General features: G+C 39.2%; 1 protein-coding gene across 11 annotated transcripts in view; it reads left to right on the plus strand.

Moving 5' to 3' along the window:
* The window catches only part of HECTD4 (HECT domain E3 ubiquitin protein ligase 4), a 173,888-nt gene that overhangs the window by 38,606 nt on the left and 112,137 nt on the right, over nt 1–23,145 (plus strand). For all 11 annotated transcript variants that reach the window (XR_015144611.1, XM_086348151.1, XM_086348152.1 and 8 more), the window contains 3 exons: nt 18,101–18,618; nt 22,092–22,181; nt 22,815–22,945. Coding sequence is in view for 10 of the 11 variants with exons in the window: in XM_086348151.1 (XP_086204277.1) it covers nt 18,101–18,618; nt 22,092–22,181; nt 22,815–22,945 (739 nt within the window). In the remaining variant the exon portion in view is untranslated. The remainder of the gene's footprint in view (nt 1–18,100; nt 18,619–22,091; nt 22,182–22,814; nt 22,946–23,145) is intronic.

The following is a 23,145-nucleotide window of genomic DNA, read 5'->3' on the forward strand; positions in this document are numbered from 1 at the left end:
GAATAAGTTTTTTAAAAAATTACTGACCTGGAGTGTATTTGCACATGGCGCCTTATTGTGTCTGTAGCTTTCTGTGTTTTGTTTTGTTTGCTGCTGCTGCTGCTAAGTCGCTTCAGTCGTGTCTGACTCTGTGCGACCCCATAGACGGCAGCCCACCAGGCTCCTCTGTCCCTGGGATTCTCCAGGCAAGAATACTGGAGTGGGTTGCCATTTCCTTCTGCATGTTTCTGCATGTTTTTATGTGCACTCTTGGGTAGCATCTTTAGTCATTTGCTCCTCAGTAAATATTTATTGAGCACCTGTTACCTGCTAGGTTCTCTGGTGCTTGGGATACACTAAGGAACAGAAAAGACAAAGTTGTAATCCGTATTGACAGAGAAAAACATTTTTTTTTCAATTAATATGAACTAATGTTAAGGACTGGAAAAGGTCGGTTTTCATTCCAGTCCCAAAGAAAGGCGATGCCAAAGAATGCTCAAAGTACCGCACAATTGCACTTATCTCACACTAGTAATGATCAAACTTCTCCAAGCCAGGCTTCAGCAATACGTGAACCGTGAACTTCCAAATGTTCAAGCTGGTTTTAGAAAAGGCAGAGGAACCAGAGATCAAATTGCCAACATCTGCTGGATCATCGAAAAAGCAAGAGAGTTCCAGAAAAACATCTATTTCTGCATTATTGACTATGCCAAAGCCTTTGACTGTGTGGATCACAATAAACTGTGGGAAATTCTGAAAGAGATGGGAATACCAGACCACCTGACCTGCCTCTTGAGAAACCTATATGCAGGTCAGGAAGCAACAGTTCGAACTGGACAGGGAACAACAGACTGGTTCCAAATAGGAAAAGGAGTACATCAAGGCTGTATATTATCACCCTGCTTATTTAACTTATATGCAGAGTACATCATGAGAAACACTGGGCTGGAAGAAGCACAAGCTGGAATCAGGATTGCCAGGAGAAATATCAATAACCTCAGATATGCAGATGACACCACCCTTATGGCAGAAAGTGAAGAGGAACTAAAAAGCCTCTTGATGAAAGTGAAAGTGGAGAGTGAAAAAGTTGGCTTAAAGCTCAACATTCAGAAAATGAAGATCATGGCATCTGGTCCCATCATTTCACAGGAAATAGATGGGGAAACAGTGGAAACAGTGTCAGACTTTATTTTTCTGGGCTCCAAAATCACTGCAGATGGTGACTGCAGCCATGAAATTAAAAGATGCTTACTCCTTTGAAGGAAAGTTATGACCAACCTAGATAGCATATTCGGAGAAGGCAATGGCACCCCACTCCAGTACTCTTGCCTGGAAAATCCCATGGACGGAGGAGCCTGGTGGGCTGCCATCCGTGGGGTCGCTGGAAGTTGGACATGACTAAGTGACTTCACTTTCACTTTTCACTTTCATGCATTGGAGAAGGAAATGGCAACCCACTCCAGTGTTCTTGCCTGGAGAATCCCAGGGACAGGGGAGCCTGATGGGCTGCCGTCTCTAGGGTAGCACAGAGTCGGACACGACTGAAGCGACTTAGCAGCAGATAGCATATTGAAAAGCAGAGACATTACTTTGCCAACAAAGGTTCGTCTAGTTAAGGCTATGGTTTTTCCTGTGGTCATGTATGGATGTGAGAGTTGGACTGTGAAGAAAGCTGAGGGCCGAAGAATTGATGCTTTTGAACTGTGGTGTTGGAGAAGACTCTTGAGAGTCCCTTGGACTGCAAGGAGATCCAACCAGTCCATTCTGAAGGAGGTCAGCCCTGGGATTTCTTTGGAAGGAATGATGCTAAAGCTGAAACTCCAGTACTTTGGCCACCTCATGCGAAGAGTTGACTCAATGGAAAAGACTCTGATGCTGGGAGGGATTGGGGGCAGGAGGAGAAGCAGACGACAGAGGATGAGATGGCTGGATGGCATCACTGACTCGATGGACGTGAGTCTGAGTGAACTCCGGGAGTTGGTGACGGACAGGGAGGCCTGGCGTGCTGCGATGCATGGGGTTGCAGAGTTGGACACGACTAAGTGACTAAACTGAACTGGTTCTAAAACCTTTGCTGGAACACCCTGTCCCTAGATCCTCCTGTGTGTGCCTGGCTCTTTCACATCATTTAGGTCTTACATAGAATGTCACCTCCTCAAAGAAGAAGATCAGTCCTGTGTGTTCTTTGGAAGGAATGATGCTAAAGCTGAAACTCCAGTCCTTTGGCCACCTCATGGGAAGAGTTGACTCATTGGAAAAGACTCTGATGCTGGGAAGGATTGGGGGCAGGAGGAGAAGGGGACGACAGAGGATGAGGTGGCTGGATGGCATCACTGACTCGATGGACGTGAGTCTGAGTGAACTCCGGGAGTTGGTGATGTACAGGGAGGCCTGGTGTGCTGCGATTCATGGGGTTGCAAAGAGTCGGACACAACTGAGCGACTGAACTGAACTGAACTGAACTGAATGTTATTTAAGGGGCTTCCCTGAAGGCTCAGCAGTAAAGAATCTGCCTGCAATGCAGGACACGCAGGTTCGATTCCTGGGTGGGTAAGATCCCCTGGAGAAGGGAATGGCAGCCCGCTCCAGTATTCTTGCCTGGGGAATCCCATGGACAGAGGAGCCTGGTGGGCTACAGTCCACGGGGTGGCGAAGAGTCAGACATGACTGAGCAACTGAGCACACAGGCAATGTTATTGTGTGCTTTCTACCTGCCAAGTGCTTTGCTCAGTGCTTTATTTCAGGGGAAGCCATCAAAACATGCTGAGATTTAAGTGAAGAGGATGAAAAGAGGAACGAATCTAAGTGTGCACCCTCAAGAAGTTTACAATCTATCAGAATCCCTCTGGTAACAGTATCTATAGAACTTAATTTTAATTGAGCATATTAGAATCCCTCCAATGCACAATTCAGGATTGACAAATTTTGCAAACCAGACTGTGTCCCTAATGGGAAGTTGTTCGTCACACTTAATGTCAGGTGGCAGTAGTTAGTTAGGCTACTAACTAACTAGTTAGTTAGGCATACATTCAATCAAGTGTTTACCATAGAGCAGGGTTTTTCAACCTCAGCCAGATAACTCTCTATTGTGGGGGCTTCTCTGTACATTATATGATGTTTAGCAGCGTCCCTGGCCTCTACTCAGTAGATGTCAGTTTCTATACTTGTGACGACCAAAAATATTTCCAGTCATTGCCAAACGTCCCCTGGGAGGCACAGAGAGTCTCTGCTCTAGGCGTTAGTGTCCCTGGACAGTCAGCAGCTCTTCCAGGAGGCAAAGCCAACGGCAGTATCACCCAACATTTAGCTTATGCCACCAGCTCACTCTCTTCCTACAAATGTGAACTGCTTGGGCTCTTCACACCATATACTGGAAATACAATCCTGTACAGTGACAGTGTGTCTGCAGTGTCACTAAGTGCTTATCAGCGGTGGGGATAATGATCTTGATCTGCTTTTCAGAGCTAGAATAATCAGTGGGAATTTCATTTTTTATTATTAAATTTATTATGAATTCAAATAGTATATATGTGAGGTATACATAAGTATAACTTTGAATCTATACATAATTTTTTAAAATATGTATTGTTTTTCCACCACCCAATTAAGAAGTGGGTCCTGACCAATACCTTTAAAGACCCCTGCAATGCTGTACCATCCAACCCTCCCTCTCTCCCACATAGGAAGCACTGTCCTGAATTTTGTGTTTGCTTTTCATTATTGTTTTCTCATATTATGCACACAACTCTAAACATTACAGACCTCAGTTTTGTGTGTTTTAAGACCTTATTATATAAATGTAGTATGCCATATTATGTTTTTTGTGACCTGCTCTTTTTTCTGTCCCACATGTGTTCTGGGATTCTTCATGTCTATGTGTAGCTATACTTTTATTTTCACTGATGTGTAATTATATGAATACATCACAGTGTATCCATTTTGTTGCTGAATGTTTAAGTGGTTTCCAGTTTTGTTGTGGCTGTAAACAACATTTCTGTGACTCTTCTTGTACTTGTCATCTGGTGTTCTTGTGCAAGAGTTTCTGCAGGGAATTACCCAGGAGTGGATGGCTGTATTCTAGGCTCTATCTGTGGAGCAGGCTGAAGGATGGCTCCCAAAGATATCAGGTCCTAATGCCTGGAGTCTGTAAATGTTATCTTATGTGGAAAGAGGATCTTTGCAGATGTGATTAAGTTAAAGATCTTGTGCTGGGGAGATTTTCCTAGATTATCAGGAGGGCCATGAACCCAATCACAGGTGTCCTTAATAAAGGAAAGGCTGATGGAGATTCCTCGGAGTACAAGCAGAGAAGGCCATGTAATCACAGAGACAGAAACTGAAGTGATGTAGCCACAGCTGAGGGCACCAGCGGCCAGCCAGAGGTGGAGGAACCAAGAGACACACAGTTTCCCTGAGCCTCTGGATGGAGTTCGGCTCTGCCAACACCTTGAATCTGGCCCACTGATACTGATTTTGGACTTCTGGCCTCCAGAACTGTAAGAAAATAAATATCTGTTGTTTTAAGCCACTAAGTATGATGATTTGTTATAGCAGCTGCTGCGAACTAAAACAATGCATTTTCATTTGGACAATGCCAATTGTTTTCTAAGGTGTTTGTGTACCAATTTCTGTTTCCACCAAAAGTGTCTCAAAATTCCTGTTGTTTGACATTCTTCTCAGCACTTAGGTATTTTTGCATTTTACCAATAAGAGATTTTTCTAAGCAAGTATATTAAATTTGGTGTAAACTTTGAAAATTTTAGTCTAGAATGCAAAAACAAGCAAAAAACTGAATATGCTAATAAGGTAAAAATGTTGATATTGAATACTATAATAATGAAGATAAGGGGTTTGGTTAAATTGATAAATATGCTATAGATACTGTATTATACTTATTATTTCTCTTGCCTTATCTCCTAACCACTGAACTTAGTATGTTCTCTACACACTCTTCTTTCTCTTGAAAATAATCCAGTGATGGGGGACTTCCGTTTTGGTCCAGTGGCTCAGATTCCACGTTCCCAATGCAGGGGACCCCCAGTTCGATCCCTGATCAGGGAACTAGGTCCCGCAGACCATAACTAAACGATAATTAAAGATCCCATGTGCCACTGCTAAGACCTGGCACAGCCAAATGAATAAATATTTTAAAATATAAGCTGTTTGGACTTAACTTTAAAAAATACCTACTGATTCTCTGGTACTCATTACATGAGTCGGCATGCCCTTTAGTTGCTGTTTGCTTTGTTTCTGTCTTTACTCTATCCCGTGTTAAATCTTTTCGGCTAAACATAAATTGGTAAAATAGTATTTTGTGGAGGATGGGCAGTGGGCAGTAATTAAAAACTATCTGCTCAATAAAATAGTGTATTTCTGTATGTATTTTGAGCGAACAGATGTTTAGTCATCAATCTCAGAAAATGTTACCATTCCTTTGTCTCATGAATTATTTTGTTTGATGATAAACATATTGCCCATACTAACAATAATTGTAAATACCTTAGGGTTGAATTGCTTTTGGCAGTTTAGAAAATAATTTTAAAACATATATCCTCATTTGATTAATTTGTTTCTTTTGGGTTCCTTAAGGGTACACATTTAACCAGATATATTTACTTAGGAAACTGGATGAATCATAGTTGTTTGTAACAGTTTTGAGAGGCCCAAGAAAAAGTTTCTATTAGCAAAGTTAAGTGGCAAATTGAGATTATGGAATCCTAGCATTGGGAGAGGAAATTCTTATCTGCCATTTATAAGAACTGGAATAAAATCTAGTTTCTTCTTGATTGTGCCCAATGGTGGGGCTCTTATAACCTCTTCAGCTTTTGGTTTTGACAAGCTTTTTTTTTTTTTTTCCCAAAAACCCTTTTCTTATAAAAAAAATTTGGACAATTATCCCCAAATATTAAAGTAGGTGGAGGTGCATAACAAACCCTTAGGTACCTGTCACCAACGTTACCAGTTTTCAACACATAGCCAATCTTCTTTCAGCTATACTGCCGCCTGTTTTCTCTCTTTCTCATATTATTCTCATATTATTTTAAAGTAAATACATGACATCCTATCACTTTATCCATAAATGTTTCAGTATGTATCTAAAGAGGTGAGGAATCCTTAAAAACAATCATAATCTTTCATATCTTTAACTTTTTAAAATATAATTAAATATGTAGACAGCATTTGCATTTCCAGTGGTCTTATGATTGTGCTAATATTTTTAAAAAGATTGGTTGTTTGAATCAGGATATAAATAGGACACACAATGACACTGGTTGATTTTTTTTTTTTTAATATTTATTTTATTTTGACTGTGCCGGATCTTAGTTGCAGCACGTGGACTCATAGTTGCAGCATGCATGTGGGATCGAGTTCCCCAACCAGGGATCAAAACCTGGGGCCCCTGCATTGGGAACATAGAGTCTTACCCACTAGACCACAAGGGAAGTCCCAGGTTGATGTTTTTAAACTACATGTTACTTCTCTCTATTTTTTCCTTCCTCTGCCTTGCAGAAAGTTGGTTCTTTGTCCTGTTGAGTTTCCTTTGGTATTGTTGAGTCACTAAGTTGTGTCTGACTCTTTTCAACCCCATGGGCCGCAGCACGCCAGGCTTCCTTGTCCTTCGCTGTCTCCTGGAGTTTGCTCAGATTCGTGTCCATTAAGTTGGTGATTCTATCTAACTATCTCATCCTCTGCCACCCCTTTCTCCTTTTGCTTTCAATCTTTCCCAGCATCAGAGTCTTTTCCAATGAGTCGGCTCTTCACATCAGGTGGCCAAAGTATTGGAGCTTCAGCTTCAGCATCAGCCTTTCAAATGAATATTCAAGGTTGATTTCCTTTAGGATTGACTGGTTTGATCTCCTTGCTGTGTCCAAGAGTCTTTTCCAGCACCACAATTTGAAAGCATCAGTTCTTCGGTGCTCAGCCTTCCTTATGGTCCAACTCACATCTGTACATGACTACTGGAAATACCATAGCTTTGACTGTGTGGACCTTTGTTGGCAAAGTGATCTCTGCTTTTTAGTATGTTAAGTTTGTCATAGCTTTCCTTCCAAGGAGCCAGCGTCTTTTAATTTCATGGCTGCAGTCACCGTCCACAGTGATTTTGGAGCCCGAGAAAATAAAGTCTGCCACTGCTTCCACTTTTCCCCCATCTGTTTGCCATGATATGATGGGGCCGGATGTCATGGTCTTAGTTTTTTAATGTTGAGTTTTAAGCCAGCCTTTTCACTCTCCTCTTTCATCCTCATCAAGATGCTCTTTAGATCCTCTTCACTTTCTGCCATTAGAGTGGTATCATCTGCATATCTGAGGTTGTTGATGTTTCTCCTGGCATTCTTGATTCCAGCTTGTGCTTCATCCAGCCTGGCATTTCTCATTATGTACTCTGCATAGAAGTTAAATGAGTGGGGTGACAATATACAACCTTGTTATACTCTTTTCCCAATCAGAAACCAGTCAGTTGTTCCATGTCTGATTCTAACTGTTGCTTCTTACCCTGCATAAAGGTTTCTCAGGAGACAGATAAGTGGTCTGGTATTCTCATCTCTTGAAGAATTTTCCACAGTTCATTGTGATCCACACAGTCAAAGGCTTTAGCATAGTCAGTGAAGTAGATGTTTTTCTGGAATTCCCTTGCTTTCTTCTATGATCTGAAGAATGTTGGCAATTTGATCTCTGGTTCTTCTGCCTTTTCTAAACCCAGCTTGTATATTGGAAGTTCTCAGTTCACATACTGCTGAAGCCTAACTTGAAGGATTTTTGAGCATAACCTTACTACATGTGAAATGAGTGCAATAGTATGGTAGTTTAAACATTCTTCGGCATTGCCCTTCTCTGGGATTGGAATGAAAACCGACCTTTTCCAGTCCTGTGGCCTCTGCTGAGTTTATGCTTATTGCACCTGCCTGGTATAGTTCAACATGTTTTTTTCTGTCCTCTAAATTTCCTGTAGCTTTATCTCTGGATCTCACTTCTAGATCAGGGTTCCATCAGATTTCGGATTTTTCAGAGCACTCTCTGTACATGATTTCCTTTGATCTTAATGGTGTAAACCCCTCATTTCTATAAATGTAGAAACACAGACTGAGAGAATATAAGTAAAATGACTAAGTGGAGAATTATTTGCAGAGGCTCAGCTAGAACTTAGTTTCCTTAACTCAGTGGTTTGTAATTTTGGCTGTGTATCTCATTCACCTCTGAAGTTAAGCAAAACAAAAGCCTAGATATTTTGAGTTAATCGGGCTGGGGTGGGGCCCATTAAATATTATCTGAAAGCTCTCAAGGCAGTTCTCAATGTTTAGCCACGGTTAAAAGCAACTACCCTAACTCATATCTCATGTTCCCTCCTCTGTTGCATATATTTTCTTCATCTAATTAGAAGATTCTTACATAGAAGAGGAATAGTTATTTTCCATTGCTCCAGAAGGCAGAAATATAATTAGTCCAAATGAGGGAAGGTTACTTGGATGTAACAGTGGGAACCAGCTGTACATCCTAAGAGCATTATTCTTGGAATTTATGTATCTTCTCATTCATTAATTTATCAAACATTTATATGCCAGACACTGATACAAGTATGAATAAGACATGGTTCCCTCTTTCAGAGTTCACAGTTGAAATAGGGGTACAGATTTAAATAACATTATAGTAGAGTGTATTATACATCTTGGGGGCTGCATAATTTCCTTTTTCAAGTTGTTGTATTTTTGTATTTTTAAATTGTCATCAGTGGCTTTCTTACTAAGATATTTATGCTAAGCATTTAGTGAATATGTCACAATGATAGTCTTTTCATTAAATATGTAATTCAAGCAATAACAAGTTAAGTTAGTCTTTGCATAGTTATCTTTTTTCTTTAAATAGAAAAAATAATAAAATTTATAATAGCATTGAAACCATTTTGAGAGTTCATTTCTACATCTTTCTCCGAATTTTACTCTGTTGATTACTAAGCATAGAGGGATGATTTGTATTGGTTTTGTCAAGACTTTGGTGAAAAAAAATGATTTTGTAACATGGAGAAATTTTTAGATTTGGACTCTACGCCTCAGATCAACTTTGAAGAGTCACTCTACATACCACTCACTACATTTCCTTCATGGACATCTGCCAGGGTCCAGCCCCGGTGGATCCAGGGAATTCGAAGCGGGGACGGCATTGGCGAAGATCAGGAAACAATTGCTTAATTAAACATTAATTAAGGATATAAAGAGTGGTTAAATAAGGATAGCTCAGTGAGGAAATTCAGTGGAGAAAATAGGCTGAATAATTCAGCCAGGTGAGAGAAAGAACGACATGGGGAGACCAAGTTTCCGTGAACAAGGCCCGCACCTTATTTTTCAAAGTAGTTTTTATACCTTAAGTTATACATAGAGGATAATGGGGGAAGGGGTAGAGTCATGCAGTAAGCCAGGCTTTCTTCCTGCAAACTTATCATATGCAAAAGTTTAGGTGATTTGCATCATCTTCTGGCCCGGAGGCCTTTTAACATTTTAAGACCCTTTCTTCAGAAAACTTATTTTTCTCTAAAGGTGGTTAGTCAGGCGCCACCCTCCAAAAGCATTAAAGTTGCATTCCTATAGGGCAAAGGTGTGGTGGGCTGTAACAAGAAAAAGAATTAACTCAAGGGTCCAAGGTTACAAACATTAAAGGTACTACTTACACCAATTATATTAATCAATATACTGCCAGGAACACAGCAGATAAGGGATATGGAGACTTAGCAGCAAACATTGGCCCAACAAGTGAAAAACCCTTCACCAATACAATTTCTAATCAATCTTTTAACTGCTCAAAGGACTCTGTATTTAGACAGTTTAGAACATCTCATGCCTCTCACAGTTGGGAGGCTCTGAGCAATCACATGTGGCCAGAAAAACCTATTCAGGCAGGCTAGAGGACTTCCAAAGGAGTTTGTAGGTTGAAACACTATCACACCCAGGAACTTTATTAACTGGAGCTATAAGTTAACTCTTTTTTCAGAGAGAGGTAGTGGGGGACAGCCCCCCCCATAAAGTCAGAGGTGTAGGTGAGAGCACAAAGCAGAAAGTAGGCAGACTCTGGTTTTGGGGGTAGATGCTCGAGAATTTCCAGGGGGACTCCTGAGGCTCGATCCTGCCTTTGCGGATGCCGAGCCTCCTTCCTCATGACCTTTGCCACGGACGGAGTTCCTCACACTGGCTCCTGGCAGTGATAGACTTCCAGTTGAGCTATTCCAGATCCTGAAAGATTATGCTGTGAAAGTGCTGCACTCAATATGCAATATGCCGGGAGATGGCTCCCGGCAGACATCATTTATTAAAAACAAATCACTGAGGCTGGGATGGGGGTGGGAGGGAGACTGAGAAGGGAGGGGATATATGTATAGGTATAGCTGATTCACATTGTTGTACAGCAGAAATCAACACCGTTGTATCCTCCAATTAAAAAAAAGTTTAAAAATTAAAAACAAAGTAATATGAAGTGGTATAGGGAGAAAAACAAATTCATTGAGGAACTTTCCTTGTTGCCCAATGGTTAAGACTCCATGCTCACAATGCAGGGTTCCATCCCTGGTCAGGAAGCTAGATCCCGCATGTTGCAACTGAGTTCCCATGCCTCAGCTAAAGGTCTCACTTGCCTGCAACGAGCTGCAGCCAAATAAATAAATAAAAATAAATATTTAAAAACAAATCTTTGATACATCTGTTGAAATAGCAGGCACATTTTCTCTTAGAGTTTGTATCTGACCCTTTGATAGAGGTATGTCCTAGATAATATGGGAATACCAAAAGGTTATCTGGGACTTCCCTGATGGCTCAGTAGGTAAAGAATCTGCCTGCAATGCAGGAGACTCAGGTTTGATCCCTGTGTCAGGAAGATCCCCTGGAGAAGGAAATGTCAACCCACTCCAGTATTCCTGCCTGTGAAATCCCATGGACAGAGGAGCCTGGTGGGCTATAGTCCCTGGGGTCATAAGAATTAGACATGACTTAGCCACAAAACTTATAAAGCAACTAATAATAAAAGGTTATTCTCGGAAGGGGAAGTGAGAGGAAGAAAAGTGTGTTTCAAAGTTGATGGTGGAGCAGAGCTGAGTTCTAAATGATAGGTAGGATTTAAACTTAGTGGTATAGGACATTCAGGCCACATTAGCAGGGAGGTGGAAAAATAGAACCCTGGTCATAGAACATGACAGAGATGAAAACTAGGCAGGGATTAGGATAAGATGGAACTTTTATGCAAAAAGAATTTGAACAGTGATTTCTTACATTTAGGAGTCCTCAGAGTTCTAACAGTTGTGCTCTCAATAAAAACTGCTCTCAGTTTATCCAGCGATTTGGGAGAAATCACCACGTGCTGGAGTTCCAGAACAGAGCCAAAGCTAATTAACCTGGTAACAAGGCAGAGTCCATTCCTAGTTTTGGCACCAAGCTAAGGGCTAAAACTCATGAATTAAAGTGTGAAATTTAATCGTGGTTATCAGTTAACACCGTTTTAAAAAATAGATGCTGATGAGAGTTTGAATACATACAAGACTGAATAAGGTTGTGCAGCTTCAGGGTCTAATTTAATTGATAACGGATCCACTTTTGATTTAGGCTTTTGTATTAGAGATAGAGTTCCATCCTTTGATTCTTGATTCACTTACTTGGTTCACATAAAATCTTTCTGATCTTTGAGTTGCCAGATGCAATTCAATTTGACCATAACTGCCATCTTCATAATGTAAAAAAAAATTGTAGGAAAATCTATAAAAGGGTTTAAAAACTCACTCTAATGTTTGAGAGAATTTTGGTATTCTGTTGACTACTGAAAAGTTTTGTCCTGGGGTTGCAAGTTGGGCCAGTTCAATCTGCTTTGGAATAATTCATGTATAAATTCATTTTATGCTGACAGGTTCATATAATGAATTGAATCAGTTAATGAACCTTACTAGGGAGTATAATAATTTATTCATACTAGGGAGTGTAATAATTTATTTGGAGCTTCCGTGATCCTGAGTTTTAAATCTCGTTTCTTTTTGGAGAATGAACAGTTTTATTGTTCACTGATAGTTCTCAGCATCTGTGGTGGTCTCCCCCATCCCACCACAGTCTTCCGCCTAACGAGCCCTACGGTGAGAAAAACTGCTGCTGAAGTACAATAGATGGGCCTAATGAACTGATTTAAAGAAAACACTCCCTGTGGTCCTTAAGCTTGTGCTTTGTCAGATACATCCCCCAATGTTGATTATATCAGCTACCATTTGTTTGACTAGGAGTTATTAAAGACAGTGCTTGCTGCTGTAAAATACCAGCTCTAGTTATGACTACTTTTCCTCAATATAAACTATTTAACTTGTCATCACAGTTTTTTTTCAATAGTGGGAAAAAACCCACCTGTTTATATTACCTCAAATATTAATGACATTTCAAAATTGAATAAGAATGTTTTACCTTATTATAGGGCATATACAATTTTTATACTGCTTTTTATTGTTGTATAGTTTTAATTATTTTTATTCTACAATACTCCATTATGATATAATTTAATTGAACACTTCTGAATTTTGAAATTGCTTCTACTTTTTCCACTGTGATAAGACTGCAGTGAAAATCTCTCTGTGTGTTTTTATTTCTGGAATGTTTCTTTTGGATAACTTAGAAATGGGTTTGCTTTCTGTTTCTTTGAGAGGTAGGAGATTATATATGTTTTAGCTACATATTGACCCTTTTAGAGAATTACATCTCTGGTATTCTGAACAGCAAAGTATATGGAAATTGAGATTTACATTTAGGAGGGTATAGTAGTTCATTCCCTAATCTTGATTTTTCTACTGATTTATTAGTCTAGTTAATTTCCTAATGTGTATATACTATATTTTCTATTACCCGAAAAGCCTCTTATTATTTAGCATACAATAAGGTATGCTTAGTCCTACCATATTTCGCATCATGACTGGTAGGTATATGTTCTGTGTTTCCCAAATGAAAAAAAAGTTGGTTAAAATGATACAATCCTCTCTAACTCTTCTGTCGATACTGGAGTCTTGTTCAAAGCTAGATATGGCTGGTAAAGAATATTTTGCCTCCTTTCTCTCAGCTTTCCAGAATGATTGTTTTTTAGCTTCAAAACATATATGTCATGTATGATGAAAAATTACATTAAGGCTTTGAGTTAATATTTTGAGTGTCATTCCCTTAATACTTTGGTGACATCAGCATTGTCACCAACGTACAGTTAGTAAACCTGTCTTCTGATTAAAGGTGTCAGGGATCTTCCCTTTTCCTGAAATAGCCTTTTTCCTTTTTTAAAAAAAATTTAATTTTCTAATGATATTTTGGTCTTTTATCTTCTTGATCAAGAACTGTTACTAAGAGTAGTGGTTTTGTATGAGCATCAGAGACAAATTATTTAATATTCGTAAGTACCAGAAAAGATCCTCCATAGCTAACTCACTAAAACCCAAAGGTATGATCTCTTTCTCTTTATAAAATGATTTTAGGCCATGACTTTCAAACTTTAGAATTCTTAAAAACAGCAGCATATCAGACAGTTCTTAGTTTTCATAAGAGGCCATTGAAATGGATAATGCTGAGTAACCTAATGGATTTCTGAAAGCATAGTGTGCTTTAGGTACTGCTAAATCAATAAACATAACAGTCACTTAAGTGTGTATATTATGTATTACTTGGTTAATCAAATCCTTTCAGAATATTTGTCTTTCAAGTGGAATGCTAAAAATATAACTAAAGTGCTTGTAAGAAATAGAACCATCAGAAAAATGTAGTAGTATGTATTTTTTCAGATAATCTTAATATTTGAAGTTAACCTCAGATTCTGCCATATACATCATTTTATGAAACATGAAGGAACAAATTTCAGAAGCATTTAGTAATAAAAGTAAATAGTTGAGTTTAATGTTACTTTCGGAGAAGGCAATGGCAACCCACTCCAGTACTCTTGCCTGGAAAATCCCATGGACGGAGGAGCCTGGTGGTCTACAGTCCATGGGGTCCCTAAGAGTCGGACACGACTGAGCAACTTCACTTTCACTTTTCACTTTCATGCATTGGAGAAGGAAATGCAACCCACTCCAGTGTTCTTGCCCAGAGAATCCCAGGGGCAGGGGAGCCTGGTGGGCTGCCATCTGTGGGGTCTCACAGAGTCGGACACAACTGAAGCGACTTAGCAGCAGCAGCAGCAGCAATGTTACTTTAGAAAAGGCAGAGGAACCAGAGATCAAATTGGCAGGATCCATTGGATCATAGAAAAAGCAAGAGAATTCCAGAAAAACATCTATTTCTATTTCATTGAATATGCTAAAAAGCCTTTGACTGTGTGGATCACAATGAACTATGGAAAATTCTTAGAGATGGGAATACCACACCACCTTATTGAAAGTTGCTTGGTTGTGTCCGACTCTTTGCGACCCCATGGACTTCTCCAGGCCAGAATACTGGAGTGGGTAGCCTTTCCCTTCTCTAGGGGATCTTCCCAACCCACGGATCAAACCCAGATCTCCCGCATTGCAGGTGATTCTTTACCAGCTGAGCCACAAGGGAAGCCCAAGAATACTGGAGTGGGTAGCCTATTTCTTCTCCAGGAGGAATTGAACTGGAGTCTCCTGCATTGCAGGTGGATTCTTTACCAACTGAGCTATCAAGGAAGCCCCTAATTGCCTCTTGAGAAATCTGTATGCAGGTCAAGAAGCAACAGTTAAAACCACACATGGAACAATGGACTGGTTCCAAATTGGGAAAGGAGTACATCAAAGCTGTATACTGTCACCCTGCTTATTTAACTTACATGCAGAATACATCATGTGAAATGCCAGGCTAGATGAAGCACAAGCTGGAATCAGGATTGCATGGGGAAATATCAACATCAGATATGCAGATGACACTACCCTTATGGCAGAAAGCAAAGAGGAACTAAAGAGCCTCTTAAAAGTGAAGGAGGCGAGTGAAAAAGCTGGCCTAAAACTCAACATTCAAAAAACTAAGATCATGGCATCTGGTCCCATCACTTCATGGCAAACAGATCGGGAAACAATGGAAACAGTGACAGACTTTATTTTCTTAGACTCCAAAATCACTGCAGATGGTGACTGCAACCATGAAATTTAAAAGATGCTTCTTCCTTGGAAGGAAAGCTATGACCAACCTAGACAGCATATTAAAAAGCAGAGACATTACTTTGCTGACAAAGGCCTGTCTAGTCAAAGCTATAGTTTTTCCAGTAGTCATGTATGGATGTGAGAGTTGGACTGTAAAGAAAGCTAAACGCCGAAGAATTGATGCTTTTGAACTGTGTTTAGAGAAGACTCTTGAGAGTCCCTTGAACAGCAAGGGGATCAAATCAGTCAATCCTAAAGGAAATCAGTCCTGAATATTCATTGGAAGGACTGATGCTGAAGCTGAGGCTCCAATACTTTGGCCACCTGATGTGAAGAACTGACTCATTAGAAAAGATCCTGATGCTGGGAAAGATTGAAGGCAGGACGTGAAGGGGATGACAGAGGATGAGATGGTTGGATGGCATCACCGACTCGCTGGACATGAGTTTGAGCAAGCTCTGGGAGTTGGCGATAGACAGGGAAGCCTGGAGGGCTGCAGTTCTTGGGTCGCAAAGAGTCAGACACAACTGAGCGACTGAACTGAATGATACTGAATTGTTGTTTGATTCTTGTGTCCAATAAAAGCCTATATTGAATTTTTCAGGAGTTGCTTCATATAACATAAGTAGCTGCTCAGTGTAGCATAAGTAAAAATGTATCTGGAGTGCATATGTATTGTGTATCAAAGGGTTTTACTGGGTAGAAATCACAAATGTATACCTGTGGCGGATTTATTTTGATATTTGGCAAAACTAATACAATTATGTAAAGTTTAAAAATAAAATAAAATTTAAAAAAAATGTAACAAAATTTGTTTAGACCTTCATAACTTGAGATGACCAAATTTAAAATTCTGTGGTTTTTCACATTAAAAGTATCTCCATCTTTGATTGTTAACCATGATGGTGGAAGCTGGTTACTGACTTTTTGAGGGGAGATCTTAAAAAAAAAAAGAAAATAGGCAAGCTAGCTTCCTTAGGTATGATTACTTCAGGGTAGATAGTCACCTCTGAAATGCGATCCTTTCTAAAGGAATTTGTAGTTATTTTATCTGTTACCATTTGTGAAAAATAATCAAAAGTGTAATTTGTGTTTGAATCTAGACAAAAGGGTGGGATGATGAAATTTGTATGACTTGATGGTAAAGGACATTATAATCATCTGTTTGATACTCTTTAGTAAAAACTAAGTAGAAATGTCCCTAGTTCTTATTTTTAATAATATGATTTGCAATATAGCTTTACCCAGTGATACCTAGTTGAATACAACTATTGCCTGGTTAGAACTTTTAAAAATTTTGTTTAAAAATTATCGTATGGTAAAATTGACATTTTTTGGGGGGGTAAGTACAGTGCTATGACTCTTAACACATATATTAATTCATGTAACCAGTTAACACATGTAAGATTCATGCAACCACTTAGCACATGTAAGATTCATGTGACCACCAGTGCTGTTCAAGGTATAGAACAGTTTGTCTTCATGAACCTTCTTATACTCTCCCTAAATAGTCACACCCTGCGTGTACCCCAACCTCTGGCAACCATTGATCTGTTTTTTTTAATCCCTATACATTTTTTTCCCCAGGAAGTAATAAATAGAATCATGCAGATGGAACCTTTTGAAATTGATTTCTCTCACTCAACAAAATGCCATTGAGATTCACTGAGGTTGTGGGGATCAGTAGTTCATTTCTTTTTATTGCTAAGTTGTTGGTTGAAATGTTATGGCATTTGGATATTATTTCTGACCTGACATTGGCACTGAAGTTTGAATTGGTTGCTTTTAACTGGGTTGACTATTTTTTTAAATCAGTTAAATGAGATATACATGTAGTTAATTTTCTGAATTAGAATGTTTTTTTAAACTGAACATTTTTTTAGTTTAGTGGCTTGCATGTATAGCTAAGCTAGGCAGTTACAGGATTTAAGGGCAAAATTTGAGGTTAAAAAAAAGGATTTTGCAGTTTATGAGCAAAATAGAATGACCTATGACCCTTTAAAATCCCAGTGCCAATGACTTGACAGCATTTTCTTTGCTTTTGTTCCAAGCCTCTTCCCATCCTGACTTTCTGGTCTACTGAGAACCAGACACCTCTGGTGGCTGATAATCTATTTTAATATGCTTGCTTCGGGAGTGCCTGCCTTTATTTGCTGGTTATAACAGTCTATTCATCTTAACTTAGTCAAACTTCCGTGTATAAACTCTTTGCATCATAAATTTAGTTTGATTCTTTATCTTAGTATCTATTTCTTAGTTGATTGAGGTTTTATTATTTCCCCAGCTGCTGAAAATCTCAAGGAGGTCTCCTGATAATAGTATGTTTTTGGAAAGAAAATAGTGGTTCTGCTATCAATGAGAACTGTATAAATCTATTTATGATGTCACCAATTGAAATAATGGATTAACAGTAGTAAGAGTGGAATGCTCCTCAAGCGGAGAGAATAATAAGCAATCATTTATTAATAGGTATTTTAGATTTTGAAGATGAAACTTGTTCTATTTTTATTGACAATCTAATTGGTAATAGAAGTTAGAGACAGATTTGTAAATTGATTGAATAAATATTTATGCCTCAGCTTTCTAAGATAAGTTATTCAAATTAACTTTGACTTCCATATTTAACTATTTTCATGATTCACGTTCTAATCTCACTTTTAATAGTAACATTAGCAGAAATGCCAAGAAAAGAAAATCTCCATCAACAGCCTGGCTTTATAGCACACATTTTCATATTTGGTCACAAAAGATTTTTTGATGTGGACCATTTTTTTAACTTTTAACTTTAAAATTTTAATTTTAAACTTTAATTTTGTATTGGGGTATTGCCAGTTAACAATGTTGTGATAGTTTCAGGTGGACAGCAAAGGAACTCAGCTATATATATACAAGTATCCATTCTCCCCCAAACTCTCCTTCCATCCAGGCTGCCGTGATGTGGACCATTTTTAGATACCAGTGGATAGATTTACTCTTATCATAGATGAGAGTGGTGGTGGAAGCAATACATAGCAACTTCCTCTCTACTGGTTCTTTCCTTAGATTTTAACATTTGAGACCAAGAACCCAACGGAATTAGCAGAACGTCTGCGCTCTGTTTGTGGGAATCAGAGCAACGCCTATGCCCGCCTGCTGGAATACCGCCTGAATGCCTTGCGAGGACTGTGGAATGCCCAGCGCCAGCTGGCCTTGGAAGAACAGCATGAAAGGGAGAGTTCAGGTGATGAAGAAACTTTGGCCTTGCTCAAACGCCAGGGCTTGTTGCAGCAACCCGAGCAAGCTCCCTTCACATCAAGGATGGGGCTCCTGCTGGTCTTCCCCCTTATTCAGTCCCAGAGTAGAACAGACCCCTCTCTCTGTAACATCACTGCTGAGGTGCTATTGAACTGCCTTCGCGACTGCCAGCCTTTGAGCCTGACCAAGGAGCCTGCTGACTGTCTCAATGGAATTGAAACTTTGCTATGCTCCTGGCTAGAGGAGACTTCTGACACAGGCCAACACATCCCACATAAGCAAAAAGAAAATGCTGCTGCTGCCCTCGTGGCTTTGGCATGTGCCAGGTAAGGAAAATCAAAGGTACCCCCTGGTGACCTTGTGACTGCTGCTGCCTGGGTTGGGTGAGTGAATGAGTGAGCAAGCATATTTGATGGAAGTCTTAACATTCAGAAGTCCTTCTTTGTTTTCAGTATTGAATTTCACAGCCTTGACAGTGCCTAAGATGTTTTCAACAAAACTTGGCACCAGGAGTTGGAGCTGGAACCCAAGTTCAAGGTCTTGCTTTGTGTTATATCATGATAACAGCTTAAACAGTTTAAAATGGAGAATTAACACTTGCCATTATCTACTTACCCTTAGATGATTTGTGTTTTACATCCAGTGGTTAGTGGAGGATGTTATATCTATATTTCTCCCAGAAGGACAGTGAAAAAAATGTGTAGAGCATTTAAATTTTTTTGTGACACGTGTCTGTAAGGAGTGTGTCAGTGAATGGGTTATTACTCACCTGGACTCGGTCACACAGATATGGTCACAAATTATATTTCTGGACCTTGATGCTTGGCTCCATCAATCTGATTGAAAGATCTCTCTGTGTATGTATACATATGTGTGTGTGTGTGTGTGTGTGTGTATAAGATTTTTAATAGTGTACTGTCCTTCGCATGTAAGTTGATGTCATTGATAACCGTCAATAAGAAATATTCTTGGAGTTACTTTTCCAGGAGAGGATTTCTTACATTCTCCTGCTCAGTAAACTGTTGATCCCTCTCACATATTGTGAAGAAAAGGTTCACTGCCTTTGCTTTCTTCTAACCTAATTGTCTAGGGACCATTAGGACCATGGTCTGACAGGTTAATGTTCTAATCTGTCCCTCTCCCTTCAGAATTTTTTCTTTGATTGAGTTCTTCCTTTTGTTAGCAAAGCAAATGTGGGTAACTTCTTGGAGGATTACGAAGGCCTTAGACTCCTTCCTCTATTTTTATGGATTCAAAGTTGACCTTCAGATGGTTCAATCTCAAGCTGTTTTTAAGGCAAAATGGCACCAACATGTATTGTCAGTTTCTTTGCCCTGAGCAAACTGTCGTAGCCTACTTTTAGATCCTGGAAGACTGTAGTTGATTATGGAAATCCTGACATGAGCTTAATTCTGGAGACGTTATTGGGTGGTACCAAAATGAGTTTCCCTGTAAAGGCTTTATATTGGATTTATTTATTAATTTTTGGATATGCAGAAGACAGTTTTGAGCCCTAAATAGATTTGTTATTAATGCAAAAGTCCTACTTTGGGAAATTTTTTTGTCTATCTTTAGACAGATTTAGGATGTTTGGAATAACTACCAACTCTTTACTTTCAGATGTTTTAATAAACATGGGGTCATGAAACTCACTTTTTTATTGTGCCCTAATTTAGTCTGAACCAACAGATGGTTATTGAAATTGCTTCGTGTACTTGAGATTCCAAAGTCCATCCAGCAGAAATGAGTGTTTTCATTTTCTTCTTCTTGGATGTGTGTGTGTGTGTGTTGTTTTTGTCTTAGATAGTGCCTACATTCTGTTGCTAATATTATCACCTTGTCTGGACTTTATTTACCTCAGAAGTCATATGCTTTTCAGGGTTGGATTATCTCTTTTAATGACGTGTTTAGGAGCATATTATTGAACTTTTGAGATTGATGTTCTCAAAGACAGAACAGTGTTTCCAAAAAATTATTTTGAAGATATTCATTCATTTCAATTAGCTAACATTTATTGAACACTTCTGATGTGCCAGGAACCTTGCTAGGTCTTAGAGAAATAGTGACTCACAGTGGGTGACTCATGATCTCTAATTTTACAGTTGAGTAGATTGCATTTTGTCAATCATTATTGCTCATTTACCACAGGCAAGGGACTCTTCTAGGCAGTAGGAACATAGCAGTGAACAAAGTAGATGGTCCCTAAGATTGCAAAGTTTACGTGAGAGAGAGACAGACATCTAGCAATGAATGAATGTATAGGATAATTTCCAGAGAAAGATATTCATAGTAAGAAGACAAATCAGGATATTTTGCTAATAGAGAATAACTTAAGAGGAGGTAGAGGCCAGCATTAGCTAGAGATGCCAGGGAAGACCTTACTGAAGAGATAACATTTGAGCTGAGGCCTAGACAGTTGACACAGAGCCAGCCACACAAAAAAGCCAGTAACAGGGAGTTCCAGGCAAGAGGAGCAGCAAGCAGCACAAATCTGATCATCCTCCTGTCCTTGGGGTAGCTGAGGGACAGCAAAGTGAGCAGGGGGCTGGAATGCAGTGGTAGAAGGGGAGGTGGGAGAGGAGGGTCCAGACCATGTTGGGGCTTAGGAGCCGCGGATGGAGTCTAAATTTTACTCTAATGTCTGAATCTGGCAGCCAGTAATATCTTACAGTTGGCTTACTGGTTTTAGATATTCCAGTGTGCCCTTGCCCGTTAATTTTAACCTCGTTGTAACCCAGGGAGGTATCCTTGTTGGACAGATGATGAAGTAAAAACCTATAGAAGTTTGGCAACAGGACTGAGATGATGCCGCTGGTGAGTGCCAGAGCCTGGTTTCGGAGCCTAGGGGTCTTTTCTCCCAGCTTGTGCTTTTACACTCTATCTGCTGCCTCCCTGCCATTATGGTTCTTTGGCTTTGATTCTTTTGAACACCAGAGATAGGGAAGGGGACAATTAAGAGGAGGACTCTAGGCCTCCTTGATCCTCTGTTGGGTATTTCATTTCTTGTGAGGTTTAGGCACATGATACCTAGCAATTAAAGCCTTGGCTGAGAAATAAGGCAGCAGTCTGAAGTCAGCCCATCTGATACCCATGATCATTTAGTTCAGGAAATGTTCTTAAGGTGATTTATACTTGGGACCTGGCCAGGTAAGTCTTGTACATCTTAAAAGCACCTTCTTTTAGATCCTGCTGACTGTATTACAGACTTCCCAGGCCTTCAAGCATTTGGAACCAAAAGGAAATCGGGTCTTTGTGAGCTCTGCAAACATTACAATCACATACTTCACAGCAGGGGAAAGCAGAAGGAATACCCTTCAGCACAAAGTATTATTTGAATGTTTTTCTTTTTGGTCATATTTAATGTGATGGGGGTTGGTGAGATGTAAAGTGGATGAACTTAACAAAGATATTAAAAAATTTAAGCCTGGAAATACTGCTAGACTTTAAATGTAACCTCTTCCAATGAAATCTGTCCTCTAGACTAGAGATTGACTTGATGAAAGAGTATCCAGGCATAATCACCACCTGTTCTTTGTGCTTGAGCTTTCTGTTTTGAACTTTCATGTTAGGGGGAGATAATTTACTTTTGCAAATACAAGAAGAACCAGCATGGTAAGAGGCAAGTATATCTGATATTTTGTACAACACATCTACTGACTGGCAGCATGTGTACATGCTCAGTTGCTCAGCAGACACAGACTTATTTTGGAAGCTTCCCATGTGATTAATAACATTGACATCAACAACCTTATTATTTGACATTTCAATTTCAGTGATTTTCTGTTCCCTCTTTTTTTAGGGGATCATTGAAAACTTTTGTTCATACAGTCCATCTATTACAGAAACAGACTGATGTAGGGTCCCTGCCTGTAGCGGATGTGCTGTATAGGTAAGCTGTCACTTTGGATCCTCACCCTCCTCCTACACAAGTGAGCCTGGAGAATTAAAGCTCTTCCAATAAGTAAATTGCTAAACTCTTTTTTTTTTAATCAATTAATGACTCATGTTTTTAAGTAAGTGTGCTATTCTAATCATTGTAAGTAAGAATTTTGTTTTTTCCTTCTTAAAAAAGCATGTTGTTTTTCATTTTTTAATTTTAGTGGATTAAAAAAATGCAATAGCTTGTCTTGAATTTTTATTGTAGATTTCAAGATGATAATATGTTAAGATATAAAGTAAAAAAAGTGAAAGTTGTTCATAATTTCGCTACTCAAAGATAACCACTCCAAATGTTGTATGTATTTCCTAGTTCATACCCCTCTCTCTCCATCCCTTCCTTTCTCTCATACATGTATACATGTAAAATATATACATTTTTACACACAGCTACAAATTTATTATAAGCACCACTTCATAATTTTTTAATGTAAAAATATAAGTTTCATGAATGTCTTTTCAGATACATAGTATTTGTGTAGAACTATTGTAGTTTTCTGCTCTTTGAGATGGTAAATTGACTTTTATCTTCTTGCTGGAATGGATAGTGTCAGTGTCTTTATGATTCTCTACCTTCCTCTTTTAGGCTGTTGCTTTTGGAAGGGGGGCCTGGATCCCCCTCCTGTTTGCTTGGTGGCAAACATATAGTATCCTGGGGGTATGAAGACATGCTGCCTGCACCAGATAGCAACACTGGCTCCAGTTCTGAAAATAAAGGTAATGCAAGGGTTTGGGTCCTGTGATTGAGATTAAGATATGAAAAGAGTGGTTTTAAATCATTGTGGCAAACGATTTAGATATGACTCTGTGTTCCTTTTAATTAAGAGCTCAAGCTTCCTATACAGTGCGTTCATTGTCTGCTTTATCAGTAAAAGTATAAAAGCTGATACTGAGTGAGGTAAGAAAATGGATAGGTT

This window comes from Bos grunniens, chromosome 17, assembly GCF_055505025.1.
Source record: "Bos grunniens cultivar Pamir isolate PY7600 chromosome 17, Bosgru_T2T1.0, whole genome shotgun sequence".
Lineage (NCBI taxonomy): Eukaryota > Metazoa > Chordata > Mammalia > Artiodactyla > Bovidae > Bos > Bos grunniens.